Genomic DNA, 24541 nt, shown 5'->3' with positions numbered 1-24541 from the left:
GGACTGCAAAAATATAATTAGCTAACAACAAAGTGGCAGATGTTGATTGTCTTTGAGGCCCTAATCAGTCTGAGAAAGTTACCTGTGTATCTTTTCTAACTCCATAGACCAATGTGGTAAAAGAGATAAGGTAAGAACCATTTTTATAACTCCTAGATTCTAATAACTGATGGAGGTCACAGAATATATCTGTATTTTTAGTAGGGCAGAAAACTTCAGAATGCACTAGACTTATTTTTCTATCTAGCATCCAATTGTTTTTATTTTATTTTGTTTTATTTTATTTTATTTTATTTTATTTTATTTTATTTTATTTTATTTTATTTTATTTTATTTATTTTATTTTATTTTATTTATTTTCTGTGAATTTACTCACTAATAGGTTCCTTTTGTCAATATATTGACAACAGAAGATTACTTGAAATAGATACTAAAAGAGTCTTCATCCTTTAGACACATTTTTAACTACAGCCAGCCTTTGAAATTTTTGTAAACTACATTTTTTTTTTAAATAATTCCAATCTTGTAGTAAAATTCAGTGCTTTGATTCCTTCCTTAAAAAAATGCATCTACAAGTGAACTCAGACTTTCTGAGCCTTAAAAATACATATGTACTGACAGAGCAATGAGGGAGTACTTTATCATACAAGATGAATTTATAATCTATTCTATGATAATGCCTGTATGAATATTTTCCCCCAAAATTTCATCTTCCATTCCCAAGTCATGAAATGAAATTCAACAGCAGTATAAATGAATTCAGGTTACATTTCCCGGAAAAAAAAAAAAAAGCATTAAGTAGGTTGTATAGAGAGCACTGATTTCCAACAGTGGTATCCCTATTTAGTCCTTATGCTAGTTAATACAATACATTATGGAAGCTTTCTAAGACTTCCCTTCCTCACTGGCTCATATTCTTCCTTCAAATATTAACAAATATTTTTTCCCTCTAACATTTAGTTTATTTTATACCTCTCTGCCGTCATTTTTAACATGTGACTGTATCATTTAACTCTTGCAAAACTTTTTAAACAAATTCTTAGAAAGTTGGTGTACGAAACACCTACTATTCAACCTACAGTTAAATATAAAGAAAATACATCATTGATGTAGATCAAATTGACATTTGTTTAAAGAAAAGACATCACTTATTCATAATTTTAACCCTCAGATAATAAGCCTGGATGATATTTCATGAGTATTACCATAAACTATGTTCTCATGATAAAATGTCTTTTAACTGGTACACCAATATATGTTAAGTATCCTGATTCTGATGGTAACTTGGTTATATTACTAAATTCCAGATACTCATCTCAGTCCTGGCTGTCCCTGGTTATAAGGAGACACAGCTCGTAGGGCCTAGTGACCAGGTCTTCACACCCATTCCTTCAGAGCTACCACAGTGATTTGTTTTACATGCACTCATGCACTGTCATTAACAACACAACCCAGTTTTGGAAGTCAGTACACATTCAAGTATAATAGAGATGCTATTGCAGGGTTATAGACTGAATGGAGCCTGTGCAGCAAGGAATATCTCTCAGCTTTAGGGCTATAGTATCATTATTCTGAATGGATGTTGAGGATATCAGTGAGCCAGAAGAATATTCTTAATATTCTCTGAGGTGATATCATGAATACTATACTTCCTAAAGTTCTGTCATTCACATGATCCTGTTCAAACAGTGTAAGATAAGTTGTATGGGAAAGAAACAGACCCATGGTGCAACTTCATTTTCTGATAAATTTTGTTAATATAGCAATATCTAATTATTTTATTTTATTTTTTTCAGTTAGAATGGCTCCTGAATACATGTAACAAGTCTGTTAGACAAAGCAGTCCAGGAGTGCAATTTTTCTTCACCTGTTACTTTACTAGGAGCCTGTCCCTGGTGGTGCATATCCATGGGGTCCGCCCCAGCAGGTGACTGTGCACTTAGCCACTTGATGCTTTTTTTTGACTCTGCTTCTAGATAGTTTTGAAAATTGCCTTCTGACTCTGAGCCTTGAAAATGTCTTCCCTTCTTAGAGCAAATCTCTAACAAGGGAAGCTGAGCCAGTATGACATATGAATTCATATACTTAGTATGTGAATTCACTTAGTATGTGAATTCATCCAAAGAAAACATGGTTAGTGGGTGATTAGTGTATTGGAATTAACCATAGCACAAGTTCATTTCTATGTTTTCTGATGTTTGTACGTTTTCAGGACCTCATAATTATGTCTGTCTTGGTGAATGTGAGGAATACATCACACCTTTTCATGTAAGACCTAAAGCTGACTGTTAATTAAAATAATCATAGTTCCTTGTTACTCTCTCACAAATTAAGAAGATGGATATTTATTTATTTAGTTTTTATTAAGAAGACATAGTTAATTAGCTGTAAAGCTTCTCCCAAAATTGATGTGAAATATGCTTTGTAGTTAGCACAGAACAGCACATGTAGTTATGGGTAATTTTCATACTAATTTTCTGAAAATCAATAAAACAAAGGTTTGCATAAAGAACTGTTTACATTAACTTATTATCCTTTTTTTTTTTTTTTTAATTTCTAAATAGTCCCTATACAAGAATATTTTACAATGCATTATTTTAACAATATATATATATTATTATTATTTTTATTTTTTTAAATTTACACAAATAATAACTGTAAAAGAAGACTTGAGACAATAATAGTACAGGACAATGCTCTGCAGAATGTATTGAAGTTTGGTCTCAAGGAGTTTACACTAGTTACCCTCAAACAAAAAATCAGTGTACAAGTGTGAAATTCATTTTATACACTTAGCCCTGGATCTCACATCAGGAATGGTAGCTCAGAGTTTTGTGTAGTTACTTAATTCAGTAAGGCATATGAGTTTTTCCTGAAATACTTATATAGTAAAAGCTATGGTGTATAATAATTTATAATCATAGCTATACCTATGATGCAACTGTATTTATATCAGAAAAGTGTGTTTTTTTCTTATCTGCATAGATGTAACGTAGACTGACTAAAGCATATTTGCATAACTATATGCAAGATGGGTAGGTGAAAGGGTTTTACTGCAGTGGGACACTCAAACTGATGTGACTGTAACTTGCAGACAAATCCTATTGCTGTGTCATATGACCTTGGCCTGTAGAGCTGATGTACCATATAAATGAACCAGTTTTAAGGCAGCCCTTTGGAGAGGAAAATTAAGCTCACTGTATCTTGCTGTACAACACAATCTGTGCTTGTAAGTAACCATGGGATACACTGGTAACTGAAAACTACAAACCAACCAGACCCCAATCATGGGGAAAAGATGCCAGAGTAACAAATGTGTCTGGGATTGTGTATTTGGTGCACATCTTCAGTTTTGTTTATTAACTCTTATCTAACCATGAGAGAGCAAGAAATTTTGTGCATTTTGTGTTGTGATTAGGTGGACACTTCTGGGTGAATGGATTAAGTTCTGTTTGAGATGACTTTTTATGATGTTTCAAACAGCAACATTTATCATCAATCAATAATCTCACATATAATTTGAAGTTTATGTAACAAAGTTATTAAAAACAAACAAACAAGCAAACAAAACAAAGACACCCCCCCCCCCCCTTTGTCTAGCAACAGATAAGCAACTGTCTTTCTAAACCATGTGACTAATTTGTTTCCAAAATGTAAACATTCTTTTAATAAACATTAGCTCTTGTTTTTATCAGGAGCACTTATAAAGTATCATATGATAATATTTACCATTAAAATACTTGACTTCTTTCATTTAACTGAAATGTATCATACCTTACAGAAGCAAATGCTTTGATTGGCATTATACCCCAATCTCCACACAGTTAAGAAAGAAAACATTGCTGGAAGTAATTATTTACTTTAAAAGTCTGCATGAACATGCTCCCATGTGTTAGTAAACAGAAATGCATGAAGAAATATGAAATAGGAAAAAGCACTGAGACATGGCAGAGCTTACCTGACCACTTCTCAGCAGATCTGCTCTTTAGCTGTCCAGTGCCTGTGAGGCCCTGAAATAGTGAGACAGAATAAACTCAGTGTAACAATCATCTAGCCCACTACATTCACTTTTAACATATCAGGTTAAAATGACAACATATGCTTATTAACTATGCAAAAAGAATTAGCATGCAACTCCAGCTGCTAGAGACTTTATCCACAAACTACTTTGTTCTCATCAAAAAAGTAAACCAATCACATTGACAAAAAGCCACTGTAAACAAAAAGACTGTATTTAAAGGATTAACAGTTTTGGAATCCCTACCATCAAGTCATCTGTTTGCTTGTTTGGTTGTTTGGTTTGTTTTCATCAAAATTTAGGTTATATATTTGTTGTTAGCAAGAGTTGCATTACTATTATTGTTAATTTTAGTTCTGTTTATTACCTTGAGGGTTATATATTGTAGAATCATTTTGTTGTCACTAGTTAATGTTAATTAGTTTTTTTAATAACCTATATACCTATTTGTTATCTTTTGGTAGGTTTACTTTTTTAACTATCAGTAACTTAATAACTGAGAATATTTAACATTACTGTTGCATACTCAAAATTACAGAGTTACTATTAGTGTTACCTGTTTAACGTTTAGTCATCCTTTGAGTCCTGCGACATATTTCCTTAATAATCATCAGCCATCAAGTCTGATAGTCTCAAAAGAAATATCAGCCCTCTAAACTGCCTTCAAGGGCGGTGATATTTAGCACTGAAAATTACAAATAAAGTTTTTGAGGTTGAGTACCAACAACTGGGCAGTGACACTGATGATTTGTTTATCAAGACAAATTGATATATACTACAAAAATGCAGTCAACGCACTCTTCTGAGTGAAAACAAATAAGTGAATCTATGCAATGCTTACATGTTGAATGGGATATTTAATGTGCGGGGAAACTCAAAGGTTGAAGAACTAGCATTTAGACAATCTAACAGTGGTAAGTGGTAATCTTACCTCTTTAAACTCCATTACATTCTCACGAGAGACATGCTAATACAAACAAGTCAATCAGAGTTTGTGTTTAGCAAGATCAAGCTTAGAGGATAGTTTAAAATCCATTTATTGTTCTAAAGCATTTTTTTCCATTAACATGTTATACATTAGTGGATACTAACCATGATTCATGTAACAGTTTAGTTTGTTAACTTTTAAATTATTTAACAACCAGAAGTTATTAATACAACTTTTAAAGTCTTACACAAAAAGCTTAAAACAGGCTTGGGTTCATTTTTGTAATTTTTATATAAAAAACATTTTTAGGCATCTCTTGAGAAAGAAATAAAGCAGGCATTTTAAGCTAGAAAACAAGTAATTCCAAATTTAGTTTGTTACAAAAGGTTTCAGCTTTATTGACAAATTATGGCAAACATATTTGACAAAATTATGGTTTCCTATTTAGAGAAGCTTACACATGGAACTTTATGTGATTTTTTTTTTTAACAAATACAGGTTAAAACACTGAACAAATTCAGTTAGCTACATACATACAGTAGCTGCTTGTTTTCAACCCCATTAAAACAGCATTTAAAATTAAATTTACAAACTTAATATCGAACATCTTAATCTAAACTAACATATATTAAAAAAGACAGGTTAAAACATCTTATCTACAACTTGATTATTGTCTTGTTCAAATGAAAAAAGGAAAAAAAAATCATATTACAGTCTTTCAGCAACCCTAAACAAAAACTCAGCCTTAGCTAGTATGTAGAGAGACTTAAGATCTGTAACAGTGTCATGCTTTTTAAGTTACACACAGCAATGAATACAACCAACAGAACATCATCTTTGAATGGTTTCTAGACAATGCTTGCCAAAGATTTTTTTGTTTGTTTCTGTTTTTTTGTTTGTTTGTTTGTTTTTAAAGTCCGTGTTATAAAATAATACTAATGCCAATGTCACTCCAATGTTGTAAGAAATACAAGTAGTACATAGGATAATAATGAGAGTAATCCCTAGGATAGAAAAGAAATGGACTATTACTTGTCTTGGTGCTGTTTATGTGGAGACCACATTAATTGTCTTTGAGATGAGGTCACAGATGAGGAGGACCTTCAATATCTACCATAGGGGTGTTCCCTGTAACCCCCTCGGGCTGACCTTGGAGGTGGTGCCTTTAGGCTGGAACGGGTGGTGGCCCATTCTTCTTGTGCTAAAAACAGAAGAGAAAAGATATGTTTTGTGAATATCTAAACTGGAAAGAACAAAGTGATGTCACCACTAATGGTTGTCAAAATTCTTGAGAGTTTTGGCTAAAAGCTTTACAAAAATAAAACAGAGATGGTGTTGTCATTTACTTCTTTATCTTTCCACAAAAACAAAACAAACAAAATCAAAACAAAACAACAACAAAAAAATACTACCACCACCACCAGCAACAAAAACCATCAATAAAACAAACAAAACAATCCCTACAAACTAACCTTCTGCTTCTCAACATAGACATCTCGTCTACGTCAGGATGAAAAAACTCTTTCACTTTCAGCAGAGAATGGATATCTAGTGTGGAGGCAGTACAGTCAGCTTTGGAAAAATCACTGCACTAGTCTGCCAGCTCAGAATTCATTTTGTATTTTGAGCTTCCAGCATTTAAGATAAAACTTCAATATGAATAACATTTTATGCAGCTGATATGTTAATAAGGTGAAAACTTGAATCATAAAAAGGTAATTGAAATATATTTTATTTTTTACTTCCATTTGAGACAGAAAGAAAGAAGAAACAAAAATAATGGAAGAAAAATATGTAGGAAGGAATCTACTCCATTAAGCTTTTGCTTTGCCAAATAGTTTTTATTTTGTATTATCTTTAGAATACTTTTTCTTTTTCTTAATTGGCACTAATTATATATATATATATATATATATATATATATATATATAATGATATATATGCCCAGAAAGAATAAAATAAAATCCTTAAAACTTTTTCAATATGTAAAAGTTTCTATAAATATTTTTTCACAGACACAGTTTCTGGAAGTTGAGCCTTCCAATGAAGCAAACAGGAACCTATGTACAGCTGTAGTCTAGCGGTTGAACCCCAACTTCAACTGTTTTCCCTAATCAGCTAGTGGATCATTGAACAATTTCTGGTTTCATCTTCCACTGACAACTGATTGTACACACAAAATGGACATCACAGAAATAACAGTATATCTTCTCTCCTATGTCACACAGTGTAACATTTTCCCTCTTACAGTAGTCGTAGAATGTATCTGAAGAATATAACATGATCACCAGGCAGCTTCAAAACTTCTACATATCCCTGCAAAGTTATGTGATAACCTGTGTACATTTTTGTGATGAAACATAGAAACTATCTAGAAATCAGTCTGGCAAATATTAATTATTGTCAATATATCGTCATTTTGTTACTAATCTGTATGTTTGTATTACAGATTTGTATAGAAGATAGTCGTTTGTAAAATATGAAAGCAGAAGACAAGCTTTCTGGTGCTAGTGCAAAAATAAGTTTTTAAGATGAATGAAAAGCAGAGACTGAAAAGAAGATTGGAAGGTGTCTTGAAGCCAGTGGAAAAGAGACAGAAACTTTCAATTTGACCATAAAACAGTATATTTCCTATTGCTACCAATTGGTAGATATAGTAAAATAGACTCTTTTCACTAGTTCAAAAGTGGGGATATTTTATTTAATTTATAAGTAGTTAACAGAATAATAAACTGAACTACTCAGTCCTGAGGTACTGATGAAGGTTTGAAACATTCAAGGTCCTTGCCCTATAAATTTAAAAATCTAATTGTATCCATTTTTAAGAGATACACAACTTTTATGTCATAATCCATATAATGGAACAAAAGAACATTTCAGAATATTTTTTCCTGTTTCAGGTCTTGTTTCAGACTTTTGTTACCTCACTCAGTCACCCCAAGAAGTGTTGAAATGAGTACTCTTAGTGTGTTGACAAAATTCATCTATATGAAATAAATGTGAGTGTTGCTGAACTTCCAGGTAGCAGGAGATAAGCTGTGAATCAATGTGGGGCATATTAGATCTGGTAAATCATTGCAAAAACATTCCTTGCTTATAGCTAAGAAGTACATATCTTTAATACATTATTGATGTTACTTGCAACTTTCTCATTTATTTGCTATTAAACAAAGCCAGGATATTCTTAAGTTTGATCTGATCCCTGAGGCACCTGTAGAAAAAATCCAACCCAATTGTATTAAATTGTATTTTTCCTTTCTCCTCTCCTCTCCTCTCCTCTCCTCTCCTCTCCTCTCCTCTCCTCTCCTCTCCTCTCCTCTCCTCTCCTCTCCTCTCCTCTCCTCTCCTCTCCTCTCCTCTCCTCTCCTCTCCTCTCCTCTCCTCTCCTCTCCTCTCCTCTCCTCTCCTCTCCTCTCCTCTCCTCTCCTCTCCTCTCCTCTCCTCTCCTCTCCTCTCCTCTCCTCTCCTCTCCTCTCTTGCCTTTCGCCTTGCCTCTCCAAGAGGCACTGGTCTTTCAGATGTCAGCTCAGAAACAATGATTCTTATATTTTTGACTGTAGTGTTTCTAATTCACTCAAAATATTCATATATATATATATATATATTTAATAGAATGACCTAAGAATGAGTTAAACAAGAAAATAGAACTTTCTATACAAAATAAAATACATTAGTTAGTACATCATAATATTAAACATCAAAATTATATTAGTCTTACATTTCAAATAAAGCTAACTACATTTCCTTAAATTTAGCCTGCTACTTGATTAATGAAATGATGTTCTCAGATTAAATATAATAAGGAACTTATTCTATTTTTTTTAATCTCCATTAAGAAATGTCAAAGATTTTATTTTATTAAACCAAGCTTTTATAGCAATAGGTATTATTTTTCTCTCAAGCAAATATTTTGTAAATATATGTTCTTGAACAGAACAAAGGTTCAGTAAAAACACAAAATTTTGATTGTTTGCTATGTTAGTATAGATAACTTACCAAAGTTCATTCTTCACTAGTCTGTCATTAAGTAGCTTATTCATGTTGATTAGTTATGATGAGCATATAATGACAGGATTCTCCAGTGTGACAAACATAGAGGTCTTTTGTACCTCGATTAATATGTCTATTGATAATAATAATATAAAATTCCAAATACACAACAGTACTATCATTGCATACTACAAACACAGAAAAAAAAAAAAGAAAAAAGTAAGCATCTTCATTTTTTTTGGATTTTCTTTTATATATGTTAGAGTACAATTTCTGATGTGAACAATGAGCATGGTCATAGACCACATCTGGCAGTGCAGGCACATGCAATATTACCATGTTTGCATCATACTGAACCATGAATGGGCTCAAATGAAGGTTGGAGAGGACATTTATTTCCTTCCTTTTATCTTTTGATGCTCCTGCTCCTTTTGGTATATAACTGGCCTACTAAATTGGCCCACTGTCTTCATACTCTGACACTCTGTCACTGAAATCACTTATATTTTACAAAGGCAAGGGGTAAATTTGTCCCTTCAGTCATATCTCACTTGTCAAAGAGAGTATAACATTTTGTGATACAGATTTCTTTCCAATTTTGGTTTAAGATGGTAAATCATTAGTAATGTATTCTTCCAGTGTAGACGAATCTAATGACCTCCTTATTTTCCAAACTTTGTTTTAAAGAGGAATAAAAATATTGCTGATGTTAACGAAGAATTAATTCCTCCTTGCTATTTACCTTGGAAATTTAAAAGTTACCGCTACCTATTTTTTAAATTTTATTATATCATTTAATGAATTTTAACACTTTAAATATTTTCCATGAATAATACATGAAATTCATAATTTATTCATTTTCATTTAGTAGGAAAAACAACAGTATCCCCCTTGGAAAACCAGAATATCTATTTTCTTACATAATTGGAGTATGTAATATTGCTAGAGATCTGAAAAAAAAAAAAAAAAAAAAAAAAGACCTATATGCCAAAGACTCCAGGACTGAGCAGAAGTAAAAGAAAAAAAGTTTGTCTGAAATGAACCATTTTAATTAATGAGCCTGTTGTTTTTTAATGGGCACATTTCTGTTGCTGTTATCTTGTATTTCCGAATCAGTCACTGCTGACTTCAGTGGCCAGTAAGAAAATAATTAGCTTACCCTAGAATGAATGGTTAAAACAGGTATCAAAGATAGCTTTTATAAAACTAATAAAATAAAATGTATAAGATAATGCCCTATGAAAACAGAAAAATGAGAGTATGAAACATAAAAAGACTGTTATGTTTCTGGAAACAACTTATTCTATGCAAGATGCCCTCTCTGAAACTACATTTAATTATCTCATTGTCTGGAGTCTGAGAGGGAAACATGCATGGTGGAGAGGGGACATAATAGCTGCAGAGCTAAGTGAAGCTCAGGATAGAATGTACAGGGAGTGGACACGTTTGGAGAAGATTTGGGAGTAGCTGCTCTTGATAGGGAAGAAAAGGGCATCTGTTGCAATTTATTTTATAATTTTATTTTATTTTATTTTATTTTATTTTATTTTATTTATTTTTTTTTTTCTTATGGTGCATTCCATTTACTTGCTGTTTCTCTGAGCTTCTCAGAATATTCTGTTACTGAATATAATTTTTTTTATTTTTTATTTTTTATTTTTCATTTTTTTTATTTTTTATTTTTTATTTTTCATTTTTTAACTGTTACATGAAAAGTTTACTGTGGAAAGCTTTTGCCTAGAGGGCTGAAGAAGCTTCAGCCAATATGATATAGTCTTAAATCCTCAGGTCTCTCATTCCTACAGGGAATCACTTTCCATATCGTGAATTTAAAAATCCTGCCTCTGCAGTATGTTTCATTACACCCTTTAAAAATGGCATTTTGCTGTAAATGTGCTGTGGCTTCAATTACCCTTTGCTGAAGTGTCATTGCATTTGCTGAGAGGCCCTGGGGAGAAGTAAGGTTTAGATAAAAATGGAGAAGCTTTATTTATATAAATGAAAATGACTAAAGTAGTGAAAATACTCACTAACTGTACAACACAAAGACAAAACAATTTATTGTTCCCTTAAACTCCCCTACCTTACTTCCTGATTAAAATACCTTCATATAAACCATATAAATGTGTTTCTGAAACCGCATGTGAGAACGCAATCTTTCTGCCAGCTCTATATATTAAAAAATGGCTGTATATAACCATTGGAGGAAGCTGTTTTTCCTTAATTTTCCTTAATTTCCCTAATTTGTACTACAAATCCTTTGTGTTCTTTATTCCAGCAACATGGTGGACATATTTGTTTGTTTTCCAAGGAAGGATTCCAACAAGGAAGGATGGTGGTCACCATCCTTTTACATCTATTTGGTAAATACATAATCAAGATATAAAAATGTTGACAGATATTGTTTCTGAAGATCTTGTGTGATAGGCTCCACTGCATTAACAGGTGAATTTACAGCCAAAACATGGACAGGAGGTTTGGGATTAGAATCTTCAATTGGGAAAACACTGTTTGCTACCACTGAGGTAGCAGTAAAGGATTATATATTTATCATGTTGATATGAAAGAAAGTTGATATGGAACAACACTATTAAGTCTCTGAACCCCACAAACCCAGTGAATAACAAGATACAACCACACCAGAAATTAACACTGGATTATTATTATGGCAACCTTTTTTTTTTTTTTTTTTTTTTTTTTTTTTTTCCTGTTCTTTTTCCTGCAAAGACTTATAATGAAAAATAACATATCTGAATGCTAGTAATCAAAGGTTCCTGATGTGCAAAATTGCTCTTTCATATCTCAATTTGAGGATAACAAGGTAACCTTCTCTCTTTCAGTATCCTGAAAGACGGGGCTTCCTGAGAATGAAATGGAATGCTCTACTTTAAGGTATAGTCTTAAAGGATTGAAACTATATAACCATGTACCTCAGTAGACACAGATATCTGGGTAGCTCGTTATCTTCCTACACATGCAATCAGAAAGACCCTTCTGCCATTGTGGTTCCCAGGCAGAGTTTCATAATGATTGAAAATGAGCAGTGGGCTTTGGTTCATTTATGTTTTTTTTTCCTGACTCTGCTCACATCTTAGGCCACAGTTTCTTCTGACTGGCACTTCCGTGCCATATTAAACGCTGACTGCATTTTCACATATAACATATGCGAGCACTTAGTGTGTGGCAGATCCAGACTGAATGACAAAATTCCTTTCTTGGTAGAATTTCTTTCTACCTCTTTCAGGTGCCTTTTAAGAAGGAAAAGTATTTCAGCCTTGTATCAGCAAAAAACATTGCAGCTAGAAGTCTTATGTCTGTTGAACACACATATAATGGCAGAGCATTGGTACAAGGATTACAGTTTCATTGTAAATGGCATAGCCAATGACTTTAGTTGAATGCCTTTCATGGGTATCTGTCATTCAGCCAGAAGTTAAGATACCAATGAGTCAAGAAGGGAGCATGTAGTGCATTTTTGTGTAAGTCATTGGCAAAATCAAAATCCTCTGGTCCATTCTGTGTGCAATATGCAGCAGATCGTGCAGGTGACATGAAAGGACAAGCACAGAAGGCTGAAACACTGTGTCTATATCTATTGTAGGATAGCATTTAAAGAGGTTGTAGCCATACTGGCTTATCAGTTGAATATCTGTCCTTCCATTTAAAACTGCCACTTAAATTTCTCATCCTGTTTCTCTTCTTCTCTTCTCTTCTCTTCTCTTCTCTTCTCTTCTCTTCTCTTCTCTTCTCTTCTCTTCTCTTCTCTTCTCTTCTCTTCTCTTCTCTTCTCTTCTCTTCTCTTCTCTTCTCTTCTCTTCTCTTCTCTTCTCTTCTCTTCTCTTCTCTTCTCTTCTCTTCTCTTCTCTTCTCTTCTCTTCTCTTCTCTTCTCTTCTCTTCTCTTCTCTTCTCTCCACCCCCCTTTTTTATATATATATTTTTAAATTTTAATATATTATATGGGACTATGTCCTTGTTTCTACAGCACTTGTTTGTTCATATTAATGTTTAGATTAGTTTAGGATTTCCATGTATTATTATTTTTTTAAACAGTTGAGTAGTTCTGAAACCTCTAGGACTACTGAACCATTTCAAAATTGCTTGCTGACTACCCTGCATGTCTATTACCAATTCATTCATTACCATTCACTATTTCTAATGAAAATTTAGCAAGAGCATTTCATTTTACTACTTGATCAGTTTTGTGGGCCAGGTTGAGATGACACATTTTGACCTGCACAGAAGAGGAAGGATAACACTTTTTTGGTATCTGTAAAAATGAAATTGTCTTTGTTGCTTATTTTTTTTCAATAGAAAATAATTTCAAACTAGTTTTGGACTATTTAGAGGAAAATGAACTGATGGTATATCATATTTTTAGAGATTTCAGTGAAAAAAGATAGATGAAAGTAGTGGATTTCTTTAACAATCATTAAAATTACACCAGGATTACACCAGGAAAAAATGCAGACTGTAGAAATGGCTGCAAATATTTCTGCAACATATCTCCACTGCTCTACTTCGATTACTCTGATACTTCTAGAAATAAATAGAAAGCAAGATTCCCCTTCTAAAAGATCCTTAACAGCTGTGGATGTCATGCTAGTTTTTACATACTGCCACAAACCTTATGAGAGGGACAGTGTGGCTCTTGAGCTTTTGAAAGGGATTGTATTCCCAAAGACCCCCCAAGAGTCTGTGTAACAGGAGCATTGTCCTGCCAAATGGTGAATTCATGTATCCCATTCACTTTTGGAGTGTATTTGGTTCTAGTACTAACTGAAACATGAGGTTACATCATTGACGTAGAAGAGAGAAGGCAACTGAGGGTAGCAGCAGTCTTGCTAACTCCTTGAAATTACAGTTTCCTCTGAATAACAGCTTCCAAATTCCCACTCACTGGCAGAACCACTGATCCCAGAAATGGGTTAGAAAGACTGTTTTTGGTATTGTTCAGATGACTATATATTGCAAGATAAGATCTTCCTTTGTGCTTTCCTTATATATATATACATATATATATATATAAAAAAAAAAGCACGTACAATTAAGAATGTGTTATTTAGTCAATATTATTACTACATGTGTTAAGAGGATGTAGGCAAAAAGACTTACAAAATAATTAGCTGTACAGTGGAATATAGACTGTGACTTTTTTCACCCATGATTTCATATATTTATCTGGCTACATCCCTTGCTTATTTTTCTTACACCTTCTTTTGTATGAAAGCTCATAGCTGCTGCTTTGAGAGGAACAAGTTACTATGCAACAGAATGCATCCAGAGGTAATTCGAGCCCCAGCCTTCAGTTCTAGGATGTTCATTCCAGAGGTGTCACAGATTATCTCCTCTGGGATACAGTACTGGTCAGGAGATGAGAGGAGAGGGTAATTTGACATTCTGATCTCTATTAATCAGCAGAGAAATTAACTAAATATTTGCACTCCAGAAAAACAAAACAAAACAAAACAAAACAAAACACGAACAACAACAAAACACACAAAGTCTTTAAACTTGCATATGGCATATAAAAATGGAATAAATTATGGGAGCAGATCCTTGAGAACATAAAACCACAATCAGACAGACACACAGTCAGAAAAAAAAAAAAAGGCTCAAAGTATGTTGTTAAGTGTGAAACTTGCTGGTGAGAAAAGTGAAACTTGGTCTTTCTCTGAGACACTGTGCCAAAATGGAAAGGAAAGAGCACCTGGACATATCTGTTCTTAACAAAGCAACATGTCAATGTAGTGGAAACTGATGCAGAGTTCAGATGAAGAGCAGGTAAGAGCTGTAGTCTGAGAGCAAGAAAGGTAATCGGGAAAATCACTACTGAGACTGTGAATCAGCTGAAGGGATGTGCAGAGAGGTCATCATGTTTTAATACTAATTCTTTATCCTCCTTCTCATAACCTTGTGAAGTCTGGCCTCCCCATGCCCTTAGTCATGTCCAGCCTGCCTTCATCCTTCTGCTCTGGAGGGCTCCTCTCATCTTCTGTCCTTTGCTACTTCTGTCTGTCACTGACACTATCAGATGTCAATGACTGAAAGATAACCCCCCCCCAGAAAATACAGAGAACGTATAAAATAGAAAGGTGATGAGCAAAGGAGTACAAAAGCATTTTTTGCCTGCAATCACAGGAGTTGGGATTGAAAGTATAAAAAGAGATAGTTAAAATGGCAGTTTAAGAGGAAGCATGTAAAAGATCAAAGAACAATGCACTAAGGACATACAAATTGAAACTAGGGACAGAGGAGCAGACTTAGGTAGCATGCGGGAAAATAGACATTTCATTTTATTAATAGTTGAAGAGAAATCTATGCAGGCAGCTTAATTACTCAGAGGTGAGGGTCCAGTTTCTTCCATGAATTTGTTATTACCAACTCAGTAATCTCTCAGATTAGTGAAGAAGAAATGTTTCCTTTTCAGAAACTGAAAGTATATATTATGGCTGATGTGTTGGAAACAGAGTTTATAGTTAAGGAATCTGTGTGTGCTTGGGCATGAGGATTGCTTTGGGTATGATGCCGTCTTAATCAATGAATTTTTTGGTGACTACTTGTACTGGGTCTGGCCGGAATGTTAACTTTCCCAGCAGCAGCCCATTCAGTGCCGTACTCTGTACTTATAGCTGGAACAGCAGTGTTATCACACCAGTGTTGTGTCTACTGCTGAGCAGCAGTGGCACAGCATTGGGCCTTTCTCTAACCCTCCTAGGGGGTGGGCAAAAAAGTGAGGAGAGAAACATCACTAGGGCAGCTGACCTAAACCAATCAAAGGGATATTCCATACCATGTGGTGTCACACTCAGCAATAAAAGGTGGAAACAGGAAGAAGAGGGGAGGGGTGGGCTCTCGTTGAGAAGACGTTGGTCCTCCTCTCGAACACCGGCTGCGTGCGTTGAGGCCTTGCTTCAAGGACGTGGTCAATCATCGCTCATTTGTGGGAAGTAGAGAGTAATTTCTTTCCTCTGCACTTCCATATAGCTTTCATTTATTTTGTTTGTTTGTTTTCCTCCCTTTTTCCCCTTTCCCTTTTATTTCCCCTTAGTTAAATTGTTTAGTTCATGGTAGTCTTTATTTAATTATTATAATTATTTCCCTTTAATTAAATTATCCTTATCTCAACCCGTGAGTTGTTCTTTGCTTTACTTCTCCCCCTCCTTATCTAAAGGAGGGGGAGTGAGAGAGCGGTTGTGGGGTTTAGCTGCCCAGCACGGTAAAACCACCACACTACTTTGATACGAAATGTGAACCATGGGCACAGCACAGTTCCTTAAATTACACTGGACACCTTTCAATTTGTTGCATGCTCACCACTAGGAAACATAAATTAACTGTTACTATCACAGGCAATTGGCATCCCTGGTTTATGATTGATTGAAATTGTGCATTAGTATTTTAGTATTGCTTTTTACAATTCAGATTGACTCTTAGTTGCTGTGTACATTGAATTCTCTATATATTTTCAGTATCTGTTACAGACATCAATACATTAGCTGAAACTCCCTTGACAGATTATTGTACAACCAATTGCTAGTAGATTCAGTAGCTCAAACTGTTAAACCACGAAATATTTTTTTTTTTCTTACTGGGCAGTCAAAGTTAAAAAAAGGTCCTAGTAATTTTAACCTGTGAAATTCTTTTGAATCTGGTATCACTAAATGATTTAATTTATAACAGAGAGGAAAACACGTGAAGCTGTTTCTGTCTTACTATTTTACCTACATAGTATTAAAAGTACACTAAAATTCACAGTGGTCTATCTAACACAAAATTTTGCTCTGAACAATGCTATCATCACATGCTTAAATGTCTTCTAGTACAAAACTCCAGTAAAATACATGTTCAGAGAACTTTTCTTCTCTTCAGTCAGCATTTCTTAACCTTGTCATGGAATTTTGCTCACTGAATACAACTCTTTCACAAGTACAAAGAGGGCAACAATACAAGTAATTGAAAGACAGATGATTTACAATTAAAAATAATATATTAACAGTATCTGATTTGCATATGAATGTTATTTCCCAATAACATTTACATTTATATTCGTTACTTATATCCTGTAATTATAAAGACCTGATCCCTTCTTTTTCATAGTAACTTATTTAACATCTGAATATTGCCCACATTTTAGGGGGACAATTTTATTAATCTCTGGTCAATTATTTTGGGACAGGTGGCCAGGAAGAGATAAAAAGAGCTGTTCTGTTTAAGATAGTTAAGACGTATATGACAGTAATTAAGATAATGCTTTAATGTGATTTGCCATTTAGCTTTCAATGTTATTAGAAACACTTATTTTAATTCACAATAAAATAGCTTTCTTTCCTATGAGGAAATATTCTCCTCACAGTCTTTACAAGGTCACTATACTGCATGCATTTGGCAAGAGAACACAACACTAGAGACAGATTGTAAGTGGAATTAGGAATTGTGATTTCTAGCTCTTCTTCTTATTTGCTCAGTGACCTTGGATTTTTATATTTTTATATTTTTATATTTTTACATTTTATTTTTTATTTTTTTTTGTGGTATGGCTGCCTCACCAGTAAAAGGAGACACGAATACCTACCTCCCTGGGGTGTTTTGAAATGTAATTAATAGCCTGAGCGGTAAGAGAAAAGTGCTATAGATGTACTTAGAAGAACACCCAGTAGAAACCAGACAATTAACTTTAAAATGAGAACACTGAAAATTAGAATGATTTTCCTTGGATAATTCAATTTGTCCTGTCTTTCTCATATTCCTCCTGGTAAAGATGGGTGGAGGCACAGTGCTAAGCAATGCTTGGAAACTTTTTTCTACTCAGGCTAATGACTAAAGTTCTGCTAACATTGACAAAGCCAGCATTTCACCCCATAAATCCACTCAGAAAATACAGTGCTACTTGTACCATAATTGGACGAGTATATATTATTTTAGACAAAAACAAAACAAAACAAAAACAAACAAAAACAAGAACGGGCTTTGCCTTATGTTTTAAGAATGGAATTTGCATTGTTTTTTTTTGCTATTTTGGTCTGTTTTTGCTAATATGCAAAGCCCACAACATGCTCAAAATTTTCTCCTTTGATATCTTTGTATTTACAATTTTGAAAGAAGAATAACTAGAGTGGCTATCTTTCAAATCACAAATGATTAATTTGTGATTTGAATTTTATTTAAATATGGAGTTCTGTCAGAGGACAAAAACTATTTTTGAAACAGTCTGAAAACCACCAAGTTTTCTTATACCACACTAAAAAGCACTTATTTTTACTAAACCTACATAAAGTCGAGTTTGCATATGCAATATATATGGCTCAAAAACTTGAAATGCTAGGAAAACCTCCTGGTTTAATAGTCTATTTTGTGGACTTAGCTGTAACTCTTTCAAAAAAACACTCCGTGCTTGATGCTACTTTCCCTTCAGGAGGGCTATCTAATTAGCCGACATAGGTACTCCAAATTTATTGTGTATTGTGAACTGCCGTGGCTTAAACTAATTCTTCTCAGTGGAGAATCAAAGAAACCATCAAGAAACCATCCATGCAACTGCACTGAAGCAGATGAGATGATTACTGTGGCACAAGTAATGTTGACAAGAGGAGCAGTAATGAGTATAGGAGAAGGCAATTTCTTACAGGGCTTCAGCCACTTTTGCAGTGAACATCTGCAAAAAGAAATAATGAATGAAAATAAGGACTTGAAGGATAGGAAATAAGGACTTTCCACTTAGGTTTTCCAAATCTACAGTTCCCATGGTGAAAGTCAGTGAAATTACTGTGTGAAATACTACATATGATGAGAAAGTTTTGCATGATTTACTTATTCTGTCATGTAAAAATGATTAATAATTAAGGAGTGTCCTGGTTTCAGTTAGAACAGAATTAATTTTCTTCCTAGTAGCTGGTGGAATGCTGTGTTTTGGCTTAGGATGAGAAGAGTGCTGATAACACCCCGATGTTTTAATTGTTGCAGAGCAGTGCTTATACCAAGCCAAGGACACCTCAGACTTTCGCTCTGTCCTGCCAACAGGCAGGCTGGGGGTGCAGTAAGAGCTGGGAGGGGACAGACCCAGGACAGGTGACCCGAACTAGCCAAAGGGGTATTCCATACCATCTGACGTCATGCTAAACAATATATAGGGGTGGCTAGCTGGGGGGAGGGGGCCGGACTGCTCGGGGTTAAGCTGGGCATCGGTCAGCGGGTGGTGAGCAATTGCATTGTGCATCACTTGTTTGTACATATTATTAGTAGTAGTACTATTATCATCATTGTATTATTATTATTATTATTATTATTATTATTATTATTATTATTATTATTATTATTATTATTTTCCTGTCTTATTAAACTGTCTTTATCTCAACTCACGGGCTTCACTTTCCATTTCTCTCCCCCGTCCCAGAGAGGGAGGGGGGAGGGTGAGCGAACGGCTGCGTGGTGTTTAGCTGCCAGCCGGGTTAAACCACGACAAGGAGTAATAGAGCAACAAGTTGCTATAAATTAAGAGCACTCTTTTCTGCTGCTACATGCATATATATGTATATTTGCAATGTAGTAGTATATCAACTGAAGTACAAAAGTTTTAGTATATACAGTCAGTTAAAAGAATGTGACAGATTTAAATATGGAACTTTCTAAAGAGTTACAACTTAATTAAAATGGTGATTTGATAAAACGGCAGTATCTTTAGTATTGTCCCCATAGCAGCCATCATAGCTGATGTGAATTTAAAATGTGTTCCTTTTCTTGAAGACTTTCACAATCACTCTCTTATGAAAATAATAAATCTCTTCTCAGGGAATGAACACTGTTTGAGATATAGCCCAAGTGATTTCTCCAGTAAAAGATTTGATAAAAAGTTGTAGGAAATTAAGGAAATGTTTTTGACAGTTTATTTGGTCCTACAGTGTAGGAACTGAGGCACACAGGCTCTCTGATACCATAGTAAGTATAGAAATGAGTGAACTAGAACATTAATGAGAGGCAATTTATATGACATATATTGTGTCCATATTCAGTAGAAATTTTCAATGACTCCTGCTTCTGGTGGAGGAAAAATGGAGATCTGTATGGGAAGACTCAGAAGCACTTCTGAGTTTCCTGGTCTTCTCAGAGAGATGTTCATCTATCAGGGAGAGACTAGATGTGTTTTTATTCCCCACAGTAAAGGTGGGCCTGAAGTTTCATGGCACAATGGCAACTTCTGGGAGAGATCCATGGCACATCTGGCAAGTTCATTGATCTGGACCACTGGGAAGGCACAAGGACTCACATGCTATATCATTTCAGCTATTGTCCAGTATCAAAGACTTAACAGAAAAAAAAGAGTATATGAACTTACAGCTACACAGAGCTCAGCTCAGCCTCTTGGCCTGAAGCAGACTAATTTGAGATGCTATGTCTTTTCCTGTTGAAGCTAAAGCTTTTCAGAGAGAAATGCAAAAGATCAAAAGAAGAAAGCAAAAGTTCTTGTTCTAAAACTTATCTCTGAGATGCCTGCTCAATACTAAGATGTTCTACCAGTTGGAAACAATTTTTTTTTCCAGTACCTTGCCAGTGATACCTTCTATAAGATACCAAACATATATATGTTCAGATTATATAAATGAACAACCAGTTCACATTACCAAAGCTTTATCAATTAGTATTAATAAAGATCTTGCCTGTAATCAGTGTAAACTGCACAAGCTATGTGAATGCAAACACTAAAAGGTAGGAAACCCTTAGCACCATATGCTTAATGATTATTAGGACCAATGACCTACAATATCAATGTTACTATCAGAAATAAGGAAGGAACTTGGACTTGACAGCTGAAAAACCTTCTTACCTTTACCTGCAGCACAGTTGCTACGTGCTTCTTCAGAATTCACAAAGTACTTTTTCTGTATACACTGCAGCATGGCTTCATGTGTTTTTGTCATATATTAAATAATGAATGGTATATTTCACACAAGGTTGGTAGTTACTTGAGTTTCTCCACGAAATGAGCACACTTGTCTTATAATAAGTTATTAGACTTTATGTTTCATAAAGTAACATCTCTTCAATCAACCTATTTGTTTATTGGAATTCCTGAAGTGTCATCTCTCCATATATTTCTCCCTAAATTTTATAACTATATATATTCATTTTTGCTTTTACTTGTTCAGCAGAAACTATTATTGTTATCTACCCTGACCCCCCCCCCCAAAAAAAAAAAAAAGTTACTGGTTAATACATTTCTCAGAAAAAGACAAAATTAAGAAGTAAACAAGATAGTCAAAAAAGTGGTGGAGCATTGTTGTGTATTTTTAGCTTTTAGCCCTATAAAGTCCTGTAAAGAATTTTTATAAAGTGTTGCTTTTGTAGAGTATTACTTAGTAAACTAATTGTCGTCACAGCTATTAAGCTCTTGTATTGAATGACTGGCAGAGAATTATTTGTAAAATAGTCAATTAAATCATTGTGGCAGCATTTTACCACTTAAATGTTGTTTTACATTAAAAGGAATTATATCAAAGAGTTATGCTTTCTAATTTTTATACAAGATGGAATTATCCTAAAACCAAATACTAGTTGTTTACAAGTGAGCACTTAATGCTAAAATGGAGTATAATATGCACTACAAAATGTTGTAATTGGAGGAAAATGAACACATTTAAAAACAGAAAAAATCCTGAATAACTTACTGTAAATAAAAAATGAGCCAAATATGATTTCTCAAAATCCTGAATAACTTACAGTAAATAAAAAATGAGCCAAATATGCTTTCTCCAAATATTTTTTTTTCCTGAATCCAAAATATTTTTGTCATTTATCAATAAATGAATCTGAATGTAAAAGGTTTATTTTTTCTTCTTCCCCTAAGATTGATGAATGGAGCAAGGTATTTATTTAGCTTGAAATTTTATAAGATTGATGAAATAAAGAGTTCCTCAGGTTTCTCAATTAAATGCAAAAACATCTACCACTGTTTCATTTTTGGTCAAAAGAATATTTTTTAAGTTCAAAGAAAAAATGATTGATTAATGGTAATGTTTGACTTATTTTTTTAGAGTACCTCTAATTTGTGTTAAAAAAAACAGTGAAAAGATGAAAAGGTTTGGGGTGTTTCTTCCCCCCTTTTACATGCATCAGAGTGAGCAATGAGAAATGAATTCTGACTGAGGAATGACAAAATATTGTAAATAAATGAGAGACATTACGAATGTGACTAGAGAATAATAATAATTATTATAATTTTTACAATACAGTGAAAAATTAGAAGCATGATCACGAGTTAGTTTTAAAACAACCAAAAGAAAGTAGATTTTAAGGCATGAGTAATTACATTGTAGAACCATGAATTTCTGTGGATGTTATCTGTAGTTTTCACTACAGCAGAGTGAAAAAAACAGTTTAATAAGTAGAAGAAAATGGGGCAGTGACTATAATACACAGTGATGTGGCACATCTTTGGCCTAGGGAGTCCCTCAGTTTGCCAGAAGTGGAAAAGATTGGGATATTGTACAAGCTGAAATACCACTTTGCATTTGTCCCATTCTAGTTTTTCCTGATATTAGCCATTTGTAAGGGGTAGCACTTGGGATTTTTGAGCTTGAATGATTTCATTCTTAGGATTCATAGAGTTTTTTAAACCTGAGTATTTTGGCCAAGACAAATTTTCCAGTTTCATAAACATTCCTAAAAATTGCTGGCATCCCTGCACATGGCAGGTAGGTTGGAACTAGATGATTAATGTTCCTTCCAACCCAAGATATTCCTTGATTCTATGATTAATTTTGTTGATGATAGTACACACTGAAATATGATGATAGTACACACTGAGTGGAGTTCACTTTTCTTTCTTTGTACAGGAGACAAGATACAGATTAACCTTCCCAGTTCTTGCCTAACACCTTTGGCAGATGGTGTTGTTCTAGCATAATTGTGGCAGCTTAGGGTGTTATAGATTTCAACACCTCTTCTTTCACCCTTTTCCTAAGGTTCTTGTTCTTTTAGTAGCAGCAGCAGAAATACATATGTCTCTGAGATACTGTGGTTTGTGACTTGACATAAAAATATAAATCTCTGTTGTCCAGCAAAACCAAAAAGCAGTACCTGCACTGGGTTGTGAACTACAGCATCTGACAGTGGGCACACTCTTACTTTCTTCCATCCTCAATATGGCAGTATTAACCTTTGGGAGCAGAGGCAGAAGCCTCTTCAGCCATCTGCAGGAGGAACTGGCAGAGGTCCTCTACTAGAGCCTCCCTCCTTTGGTAGAAGCAAGGCAGAAACTGTGTCTGGCAAATAATACCTTGAGTACTCTGAGCAGTTCAAGGAAAAAAAAGCATTCAGATGAAACATCTGTGAGGCCAGACAGATATAATTAATATAGCTTTTAAGATATAGGATGTGCTTGCTAGCAAGTCATGCTATATCTGTTATACTTATCTAAAGATAAGTTAGAAGCAAGAGGATGCATGAAAGAAAATAGAGAAATGCCAACCTAGTCTTTTTATTTTATTATTATTATTATTTTATATATAATACAGATACTAACAGAATAAAGGTAAAAGGGCATGTTATAGGAAATGTGTAATAGACATCAACAAGAAAGCGGGTTCAAAGTATTTGTATTATATATGTATATGGTGTTATTCAGAATTTTTGGGAAGCTAATTTTATACAGTATGATTCAGAAATCTCATGATCAATTACAACACATTCTGAAGCAGAATGAAAGAACTGAGACATAATGGAGAGTTAGGGCAAAAGCTATATGAAGATGAGAATGGGAGGCACCAGACTGCTTATTGGTTGGCTGGGAGGCAGTGAAAAAAGAAAAAAAAAAAAAAAGATACTGAAAGAAGAATAGTGTGTGTTCAGAGAGAACACACATCTGAAAGAACATTCAGAAAACTATAGCTGTGTATGTTCAGATTACCTCCTCAGAACAACAGTGGTATCTTTGGGATGCAGAAATTTCATGCATGGATTTCCAGAGCACATAAACAGCAATTTTACTAATCTGCTAAAGTAAAGCAATGGGAGCAAAAACTCTCATATACATATCTCTCCCTGATTTCAGAAAGTAGAAAAATTGCAATTTGGAATATTATTCCATTGTCACGTTTGCTCCAGGTTATTGGCAAAACTACTTCAGAATGTTGTATTCAACTGAGAGCTCAGAACATACTTTATGCAAAAATGTAAGTCAACAGTAATCAACCATATATTTTGAGACGTCACAAAACAAACCCAGATATTTTCAGTTTGTTTCAGCTGCTTAATGGAAAAACAATAATAATAAAAAAAAAGTAGCTTCATGCAGAGCATAAATTCAGTCATGATCCAACTCCTTGAACACTTTGTAAGCCTTAGTTAATTAGTCCCTGCAAAACCCCTGCTGGGAAAACAAGTAATATTATTCTAGTTTTACAAATGAGGGATTGGAGGAAGAGTGACATTACTTGGGCTTGCCCAAGCACACGTAGAATTGGTGTGGGGGAGTCTAGTTAAAAGTTTAACAGTGGGTAATTCTTACTGTGCTGAGACTGTGCTTTTCTGCATTGCCCAAAACCTTAGCAATGCATCTGGAAGGAGGGAAGCAGAATCTGTAAAGGGGAGGAAAGGTCTTTCATTGCAGGTA

The 24541-nt window shown here is 34.3% G+C and overlaps 1 protein-coding gene across 8 annotated transcripts in view; it reads right to left on the bottom strand.

The window, feature by feature from the left end:
- KHDRBS2 (KH RNA binding domain containing, signal transduction associated 2) overlaps positions 1 to 24541 on the bottom strand; it is a 389665-nt gene that overhangs the window by 28853 nt on the left and 336271 nt on the right. For 5 of the 8 annotated variants that reach the window (XR_014692079.1, XR_014692080.1, XR_014692081.1 and 2 more), the window contains exons 9-10: positions 5979 to 6147; positions 3959 to 4010 (exon numbers count right to left, since the gene is read on the bottom strand). Coding sequence is in view for 2 of the 8 variants with exons in the window: in XM_084516223.1 (XP_084372349.1) it covers positions 6050 to 6147 (98 nt within the window). In the remaining 6 variants the exon portion in view is untranslated. Of the gene's footprint in view, positions 1 to 3958; positions 4011 to 4574; positions 4704 to 5039; positions 6148 to 24541 lie in introns of those variants that run through there. The other 3 variants (XM_084516223.1, XM_084516225.1, XR_014692078.1) reach the window with 2 other exon arrangements.

This window comes from Aythya ferina (genome assembly GCF_964211825.1).
Source record: "Aythya ferina genome assembly, chromosome: 3".
Taxonomy (NCBI): domain Eukaryota; kingdom Metazoa; phylum Chordata; class Aves; order Anseriformes; family Anatidae; genus Aythya; species Aythya ferina.
Note: the sequence above shows the minus strand (reverse complement) of the source record. Positions and strands in the feature narration are given on the sequence as shown.